The sequence below is a fragment of the Hibiscus syriacus genome, unplaced genomic scaffold (genome assembly GCF_006381635.1).
Source record: "Hibiscus syriacus cultivar Baekdansim isolate YM2019G1 unplaced genomic scaffold, ASM638163v2 tig00004041_pilon, whole genome shotgun sequence".
Classification (NCBI taxonomy): Eukaryota; Viridiplantae; Streptophyta; class Magnoliopsida; order Malvales; family Malvaceae; genus Hibiscus; species Hibiscus syriacus.
The window spans coordinates 467,229-476,830 of record NW_024061995.1 but is presented as its reverse complement, the minus strand read 5'-3'; the positions used below and the strand labels follow the sequence as shown (position 1 = coordinate 476,830).

Here is a 9,602-nt window from a genome sequence, read left to right as displayed (position 1 = left end):
ATTTGCTATTGGTATTTCCTTTAAAAAAAACTTAACACTTTTATTTCAAAAAGTCGGAGTTGGTCTGAATGTTGTTTTGATTTAAAGTTGGGAGGAAGAATCGACTGATAACAAGTTTGACTTCCTATGATCACACTTAGTGGTAGTCCACTAAGGGAAATTGAGATCGAATTCGATTCTCATTGAGACAACATAATCCGAGTCGTGCTTTTCTAGCTCATAAAATTGTTTTGGTGCTAACGGCGATAGCCGTAGTTAGTCCAAATAATGACTAAATTTCAAAGATTAACTTGTGAATATCGGTTTACTAGAGAGAAAAGTAAATTAAAAGGGTTGAGCCTTGTAGACCGTAATTGGCATGAATCCCGGAGTAAAATCTATTTCGATGCTCAAAATGAATTGAGGCAAAACGAAGTTTGAGGCTATTTTTCATCATTATTGCTTTCAACTATTATTTTCACTTTTTTGTTATTTCTTTACTTATTTCATTTTACTTAGTTTTTATTACCAAATACCATTTTTCTTTTTACGATAGTTTCTCTGGATCATAACCAACACAATTCGACGTTAGAAATTTCTAAGTCTCTGTGGATCAACCTTTTCTTCTCTGTACTACGTTTCGATTTATTTTATTTGAGAAAAAAAAGGATATTTTATTTGACAATATACGACGCTTCCAATGAGTTTTTCTAACGCAAAAGCATCATTTTTTTCAATTTCTTGGTTTGAGTTAATAATCACGTTTCAAACGTGAAATTTTTAGCTAAAAATGAGTTGTTTGGGAATGTTTTTGCGTTTCAAACGACATCTTAGGCCAAAAACACTTCCATAAGTATTTCCAAACAACCTTAAGCCTAATTATAAATATAGTTGTAAAAAATACAAATTAAAGATCATTTCACATACCTTAATCATATGCTTTTATAACATAATGTTCCCAAGCTTTATAGTAAATAAAAATGTTCCCAAGTTTTTTCCCTTTTCAAAACTGAAAATAAAGCAGAAAAGTGAATAATAATGGAGAAAACATAAGAACTATGTGAAAAGAATGAGCCGTAAAAGCCCCAGAATGAGTGGAATCTGGCATGGAAGGAGAATTGGCGGCCATTGTAGTGATCTTCATCTTTATGCCCTGGTCGCAATGGCCTAATATTCCACAAGCGAAGTAACAAGTGCCCACCTTGTTGAGTTTCATGACATCGTTTTTGTAGGTAGGATAGTCACCCCTTTAAAATTTAAAATTATCATATATTTTTTATTGAAAATCTATTTTCATCCTTCTGAAATTTTATAAGTTCATCTCTTCCTAAAATTCTAAGTTTTTGAACCTCATAAACTTATCGACCAGATCGTTTATAATGACTGCAACGTAATGTAACGAATGTTGTAGTAGTATCAATGGTGAACAGAGTTGATTAAAGCACATTATATTGAGATTGATATATATGTGTAAAATAAGTCATAGAAACTTGGAGTTTAAACAAAGCTAAGATGGTGATCTGTTCATCAATGGGGCCTTTTCTTGTAAGCAAAAATATTCTAAACAGAATATCATAGAAGCTGGAAGCCTGTAAACCACTATTCATATTTTTAAACAGAAGTTACTAACATGTGTATATATAATACTTTTCATAAGCCATGTATTTTCTGTAATGCTTTTTACATTGCCTTGAATCTGAAAATCCAATATGTAACTATGGTTCCCCGAGACTTCGTTAAATCCAACAAAACTTTTACCTTGCGAGAACGATCTCTGGGACTCGAGTTCCAGGCTTCTTCAACCTAAGTGCCGGGATATCGATGGGAACTAAGGATTATAATTTACGTCCATTGCAGGGTTCATTTTCTTCTTCCTCTCATTAAAGCTACCGCACGAAACCAAGCTAGGAAGGCAACGTTGCGTAGACCTAAGAGGTTTCTCCTTAAGCATAAGGTTATCTCCATACGCAGTCCTTTCACTACTGCACCGGGAGTTAGCTCGAGAGATACGAGGAGTGCCATCGGCAGATTTCGGAGGTAGTACGTCTTGGATTGTTGGTTTGACTTTTAGCTTTCCATTGGCAGTGTCCTGGTTGATCAAGGTATTCAGCTCGTTGACATCGTGATCTTCTTTAGTGTTGTCACGGAATAGATCGACCAGCTTCTTTTTCTTTCCTAGGGATATTTCCGAAGCTGAACCGGAAGATCCTTCTTCAGTGGCCTTGTAAATTCTTGGTGCCCCGGCAGAGAAGCTATTATGATGAACAGGGGTGTTACCACGAGATGGAGTGAAATCTGCTCACAGATGTACAACATTTGGATCAGACAATAAAGATCAGAAAAACATGTTAACTAGAAACCAATTTCTGAAATCCAAAAAAAGAAAACAGAGAATGGCAATGGAGATAGCACAATGATATTCCAGCATTAGTAAACAGAGATGTCGATGTTTTACTCATTAAACACCCAAGGAACAAGTGTTGCATATGCCTAAAAATAAGAGGGCAGTAGGAAACAGAAGAAAAGAAATGAACAGATAATGGAAATTATATGCGCTTGCTTTACAAATTAATTCAAATATTTCTAACATCATTACCACCATTGACACTGAAGAAATCGTCATCACAATCCGAATCCAGGTATGCTCGGAAGTCAAAAAAAGTTTCATCTTTACTACCTGCAAAAACGAAAAATCAATATTAAGCATTGACATCATAGAATAAATCTAGAAATTAGAAAGAACTGCATCCACATGATGTAGAGTACCACTACCTCCAATCATAGACATTGAATTCCAATCTTGAAAAAGAAGAGATTCAACATCTAGGGAAAGCAGACAAGAAAAAAAGCAAAAAATTCAAAAACCATAGAATCCAAGTCCTCCAAAGGACCTCAATTTGATATTAAAAACATACCAGCAGTTCATTTCTACATAAATGAACTTCACATTCCCACTGTCAAGATGATCAAAATCGACAGCGATGGTACATGATATAAGAGACAACCAGACACACTTGCAGAAAAACAGTTCGCGGACAGAAGAATGTCATCTATATGATATTTTACTGGCATTAACATCAATAACAGTAGTCCTGTGATACACAAGCCAACTGTATTGAATTGGACATATAGCAAGGGACCAAAACAACATAAACCGAAACTGTAATGAATTAGGCATACATCTATGGCAGACATTGATACATAAAATAAGTATGTCACTTGAAGGTAAGATCAATATACTGATAGGAAACAAAAACTTTGCATCAAGTTAACATCTCATATCGTCAAAGCAAAGCATCCTCTACAAATAGAAATAGAGAGAAACCCCATTGAAGATTGGAAAACATAAAACAAAAAAGATTCCCTTTGCCTCATAACCAAGGAAACTAGCTTCAACTTTTTTTTTTAAAGGAAAAAGGAAGCTACCTTCAACAATGATTTTATATAAAAGTATAAAACTATCAGGAAATCAATCTACATAAATTTTAGAAAGTAAAGAAAGATTGGGATTTGGGAGTGGAATCACCATTGGCAGCATGGGGTTTGTCCTTAGCAGATGAAGGTGGGATGATGAGATTGTCCGTTTTAGACCCAAAAGAGAGTCCAACTTTCATGACTGACTCTTGAGAGCTCTTATGCAGCGATGCACAAGAACCCATTTCTCTCTCTCTCTTTTCACCTTTAGTTTTTTTTTTTTCTTTTGGGATATCTCCAACTCTTTAGAACCTCAACATCTGCTACGGAGAAAAACAGAGAGAGGGACTGCAGCATCCAAAGGCATAAATAAGAGAATAGAGCGTTTTATTGGCGTTATGCGAAACAACACCCCCCCCCCCGGGGGCCCGTTTCCTTAACAATAACCATAAGCAAAGCAATGCATGAAAATAGTTTCTCTGGATAACTTATACAATTGGTCCCCAATTATAAGTTATTATTTTATTGAGTCCTCCAACTATTAGAAGTTACAAAATAGTCTCTCGATTTCAAGAAGCTATTTTTTGAGTCTCCGATCATTAAAAATTATAAAATGATCACTCAACTATTCATATATTTCAAATTCATCATTTTCTGTTAAAAATTAACGATCATTTGATCTAGATGTAAGATTACTGATCGAAATATGATAAAATTATATTTTAATGATGTTTATTGAAACTTTTGTTGCTTTCAAGCATTGAATCAACAATATAATATTTCAAGCATTGATTTAACGACATAATATAAACAAAGAATCGATCCATAAAATATAGCTCAAATGATTCTACGATCAAATTTTATCATATCTCAATCAACATATTTATGTCTATATCAGAAGACTGCCAATTTTTAATAAAAAATGAGGAATTTAAAATATTTGTATACTTGAGTAACTATTTTGTAACTTTTAATAGTCGATAGACTCAACAAAGTAGCTACTTACAATCGAGGGACCATTTGTTTACTTTTACCCTACATATATTTAAAAAATGGCTTAAATGTATAAAAGGTGCCTAACATATGCTCGTTTTTCCAGTTTAGTGTCTAATATTTTTTCGTTCCAGTTTAGTGCCTAACGTTTCATTTCGTTACTCAAAATGGGTCATGCCGTGACAGACCGTTAGTTTTCTCCGTTAAATAACATGTGTCACAATATGGTAATTTTGAAAATTTTATTTAAAATTAAAAAATAAAATTATATTTTTTTAAAAAAAGAAAACACATTTTTTTTAAATAACCCCAAAATTTTAAAAACCTTCATTTAACCCATTAGCCTTTAACCCCGTCAACAAACCACCCTTCTTCGATTGGTGGTGGTGTACATCGCCGCTCCCACCGAACTCAACAGCAACCGACGACCTCAACCCAACCCTCAGATCACCCGAAATCGGTCACCGTTGAGCTTAATTGCAAGGAAACCATTTGGTCGTCCACCTTCAACCTCGACCACTGCTCGTCAGGAGTCATCACAACCTAGCCTAGTGGAAGCGTCGGCCCGGACCGGTCATAGCCCAGTCATCCACTTGCCTCCAGTTGTCGCCGTTCGTGGTGGAGTTGCGTTTGAAAGTCCGACCAAAAGCCCCCATCACCGTTTGATTTTTATGATTTCCGACCGAAACAACCGCCTTTCCGCCTCACCGCCATCGAAGCTGAGCTTGTCGGTCCTATCCAACCAAAACCCAACCGGTTTGGTAAGTCACCGTCACCGAGCGGACGAGCTTGGAAGAGGGGCGGCCAAATAGTTTAGGGTTGAAATGAATTTTTAATTTTAAATAAAATTTTTAAAATTACCAGATTGTGACACTGTCACTTAACGGAGAAAACTAACTGTCCTGAATAACAGAATAAAATGTTAGGCACCAAACTGAAACGACAAAAATATTATGTACTAAATTGAAAAAACGGGCATACGTTGGGCATCTTTTATATTTAAGCCTTAAAAAATCATGCAAGTAAGACAATTAAATTTCTTGGTTATATTAGATTTGCTAGTTTATTGCAAATCTAACGATTTTTGTTGCAAAATTGTTAGTTTCAATAAAATATAAAATATAATTGCAAATTTGTTAGTTTCAATAAAAAAATATAATATAATTTTAAATTTGTTAGTTTTGATAAAAAAAAATCTAATATAATTTTTCGAGACAAGGTTATATAAAATTGTTAGTTTATTGCAAATGTGGCTTCCATTCACAGATGCAAAACTCACGAGGCTTACTCAATAATTAAAGGGATTTTTGTTGAAACTTAAAGCTGGAATTGAGTGTTGCTTAGTGATCTAACGAGTGGCCATAAAACAATTAATCCCCATTATCTCTTACCTGCTTGTACCTTAAAAACACATGTAATTCAGCGGGATCAACAACAATCTGGATAACCGTTGAGTGTAACTTAATTTAATATCAAAACAATTGAATACAGTAAATTATTTTTATAGAAAAGGAATTGTTATTAATCTTTAATGATCTAGGTTTAAATATTATAAATGCTAGGGGTATAAAATTTCAATATTAAAAGGTTGAGATTTTTATAAAAGATATTATCTTGTGATTATCTTAAATAATAAAAAGACAATTGAATGCAAAATTAAATATTTAAAACTCAAAAAATTGAATTTTTTTATTGATTTTTCAAGTAATCTCTAAGAATTGAAATAAGCAGTTTTTTCATAGATTAAAAATATTATATATTATATAATATTAAATTATTAAATTAAAATTTAGTTGGTTATATTAAACTTTAATTATGTGTAACCCCCTCAGACCGATGGGGATAGCCCGATCCGATCTGGAGTGTCACATTAGGGCCACCGGAGCGACCCACCGTAAAATAGCGGAAAATTTAAAACTTTTTATCAAAATATGTAAACTTATAAAATTATTTATGAATACAAAATAAAAGTTATTAGTATTTGAAATAAACCAGATTTTCAGACTCATATATATAAAACAAAATACAATCTGCATGCCCCCTAATCACATGTACCATACTCTGCAAACAACGTCGGAAGAGCTCCCTTATTGAATTCGATAGATGCACTGGTACAATTCTTTTAACCTGCAATGGTGAGTAATAGAGTGAGCTTCGGAAAGCTCAGTAATACAGAACTACCAGATGATGCTACATGACATGCAAATAAATGGGTAGCCATAATTTCCTTATTGAATCAAACGTATACCAATTGCGGAATAATTTGGGGTCCCAATAGTAGTTCATCGAGTAGAAGCCATGAATCTCAGTTCATAAGAAACCTTTCATACTAACACGTTTTCATGAGGTCAAATAGGATGTCTAGTGTGTTCCATCAGTACGATAAAATCATAATCGGTACACTAATCAAATGATAGTTCAGTAAAATCCCATAAACCATACTGTAGTGGAGCTTTTTAAACTCGTATTTTAAAATCATCTTACAAAGAGTTAACCTAAGGGATTATCTTAGTGCCTGAGAGCCTACCCAAGAAAGTTCGGGGCCACGGGGCCTACCTAAGAACATATCTTAGGGTTGCAGGGCCTACCCGAGAATGATCTCAGGGCCGTAGAGCCTACCTAAGAGTCACATTAGGTCCATAAAAATTTTCCAACTTGATCAGAGTTGTACTTTACAAATCTGTATCTCCAAGATACAATTTATACAATCATACAAATCCATAAGCCATCACCGTTAAGTCAGTGTATCCATAAAATAGTAACTATAGATTTCAGTGTACCACATGTTAAAACAATAAAACAATTTTTCAAAATATAAGGAACGCACTAGAGAATCCAAATATTTTTCAGATGCATTTTGTAGTTATCAGAATGGATAACATGAACTTGTGCAATTTGATCGGATTCCAGGAATAAGATCTTATTGAAGAGAATCAATTTCTAACCGATATAATCAGACATTTCAGATTGATACTTTAGAATTCCACTAAGTTTCCATGTGCATCAGGAAAACGTTCAGGAACCTTTATACAAAATAATTCTAAATTCAGATTTACTGCAAGTGATTCCATTACCCAAACAATCAAGGGTATTCAGGAATATACTTTGAATTCATAGGATTTCAGCCCAATTTAACCAAATGAGGTATTCAGAATCTTTTCCTTCTGCGTTACTTGTGTTTTCAAACATGACCAAAGTGATTTTAGATTAAAATATAGAATCGAAGATTCAAGTCATTTACAATCTATGACTATCGATCGTATTATCAAACAAATCGAATTACACAACTCCAAAACTGATGCATATCAATAAGTCAATTCATTATCCTTCCAGTATATTCACTCGTTAATACTATAATGCAGATCCATATATCATCCCCATAATTATCGCTGAATAGATCTTCCAACGGTCTTTATTTCATTTCCACGTTTCAACGATATCAGGAAATACGGACGTACTTGATTCATGGTTCATAACCCATAAAGACAATTCATCATGTAAGTTCAATAGTGTTTCCAGACTCATCCAATCACCTATTTAATCCTCAGCCTTTGAGATTACTTAGTTCGTTTAGCAATCAAATCTATCTCGGATACTTCATAATTTTCCAAATTAATTTAGACGTTTCTAAATTTCATATACATATTGTATTTCCTTTCAGTTCAATTTAGTCATATACTAGAGTCATTCTGGTATTCGTGGTTGATTTGCCTCACGAATATCCACTTCTTAGTACCGAATGCGTTTTAGAGTTGATCTGAGCAAAGTACTTCCAGAATTATCATCTATCCATACTTGAGAAGACGAACACACATTCAAGTGATATCTATGCCATTCAGATATATACATAACATTAAGGTTGATCAACTCACTTAAGTTATGTTCCATAACTTTTAGGGGTAGTACAACACCTATGTTTATTTGGATTTCTTATTTAATCCAAAACATTTACTTAGTCTAGTCAATAAAGGAATTTTGGTCATTTTGGTGCTCAACGTTTTTCTATTCATTTCAAAGCTTGAGTATATCCATTCATTCCTAAGCTTGGTGACATTCTTGAGTCATTTCCATTCTAGTGGTATTTTGGTCATTTTACATGTCCAATGTATTTCAATCATTCCTTCCGTTCGATCTTATTATTTAATTTAATCTTATCACTTGCTGCAGTTCCTTCGAACTATTCCGACAAAATATCACCATCGATAAATTATTATTCTTAATGTACTTACTCAAGTCAGAGATTTCCAGGTTAAATGACTTCTCAGATGTTACTAACGCATTATCATGAATTTTCCATACAAAAAATAGGATCTCAACAATCAAATCAGTAATTGATCGGTTTAAAAATAAATTCTCATGATACTTCCTCATTCAGAGTCAACTTGGACTATTTTTACTTCTCAATGGCATTTTCGTAATTTCTTAACCAGATAATTTCAGTATTAACTCTTAAAGAAAATCATTATACTTTAGAGATCCAATGGTTAATTGCTTTCCCGAACATTCTTTGATCTTGAAATGATTCCTTAACAAACTTCTAGTATCTTGCATAAACCCTATTGGGTTAAAAACCAGTTATCCAAATTTTCTAAGCAAACTAACATTTCTTATTTCTTATGCACATATGTACTTTTATCAAATCAATATATCCTTTCAGAGTTATTAATCAACTTCCAGGAACAATTCTTGTCATCTTACAACATAAGAGTATTTCCGTAATTTTACCCTACCTGAATATTATCATAATTTCCCATCCAAGTACCTTTGATGAAATAATTTATATGTTACATATCCAAGATGATTCCTTTATCACTAAACACAGAACTTGTAATTTTAATTCTAACAATCCATCAATTTCTTTTAAAAGTCATCTGAACCATAATCAGTTACCGAATTTGTTATCGTATCCGGATCGAGTGTAGAGATTAATTAACTAAACATATGAGACCAATATTATCTTATTCATGCATTTACCAATATTCACATGTTCCATAAAACATAAAGAGATAGTAAAGTATTACTTCAATTTCCGTGACATACTGATCGACCATAAAAATTCCATTCGAACGCCCTCGATCTTAAAATCATCTTCCAAAATTTCCTCATATGCATATCAACAGAAATTACATCAAAAACTGAGCTTAATTTCGAAAAAACGGATCGAATCGGGTGATAAATCAGTCAAAAAAAGTTTATTGGGTTTGAATTTGGCGAAA

At 33.4% G+C, this 9,602-nt stretch overlaps 1 protein-coding gene across 2 annotated transcripts; it reads right to left on the bottom strand.

Annotated features, from left to right (window-relative positions):
- Positions 1-1,571: 1,571 nt before the first annotated feature.
- LOC120187565 (uncharacterized protein At3g27210-like) lies at positions 1,572-3,680 on the bottom strand. 2 transcript variants are annotated; one of them, XM_039191267.1, is made up of 3 exons: positions 3,506-3,680; positions 2,576-2,656; positions 1,572-2,274 (listed from the first exon to the last, which is right to left on the bottom strand). In XM_039191267.1, the coding sequence occupies exons 1-3, from the start codon at positions 3,636-3,638 to the stop codon at positions 1,808-1,810; spliced, it is 681 nt and encodes a 226-aa protein (XP_039047198.1). In that variant the 5' UTR covers positions 3,639-3,680; the 3' UTR covers positions 1,572-1,807. The 2 variants fall into 2 exon arrangements, with proteins under 2 accessions (XP_039047198.1, XP_039047201.1); XM_039191270.1 differs by lacking the exon at positions 3,506-3,680 and adding an exon at positions 2,749-2,808.
- Between the last annotated feature and the right edge of the window lie 5,922 nt (positions 3,681-9,602).

Bases quoted from the DNA above. Each gene is read 5' to 3' on its own strand.
- LOC120187565 (XM_039191267.1), bottom strand. From the start codon at position 3,638: ATGGGTTCTTGTGCATCGCTGCATAAGAGCTCTCAAGAGTCAGTCATG. The intron at 2,657-3,505 runs GTGATTCCACTC...TCGTTTTTGCAG, and splicing joins CAAACCCCATGCTGCCAATG to GTAGTAAAGATGAAACTTTT. The intron at 2,275-2,575 runs GTAATGATGTTA...ATCTGTGAGCAG, and splicing joins TTTCTTCAGTGTCAATGGTG to ATTTCACTCCATCTCGTGGT.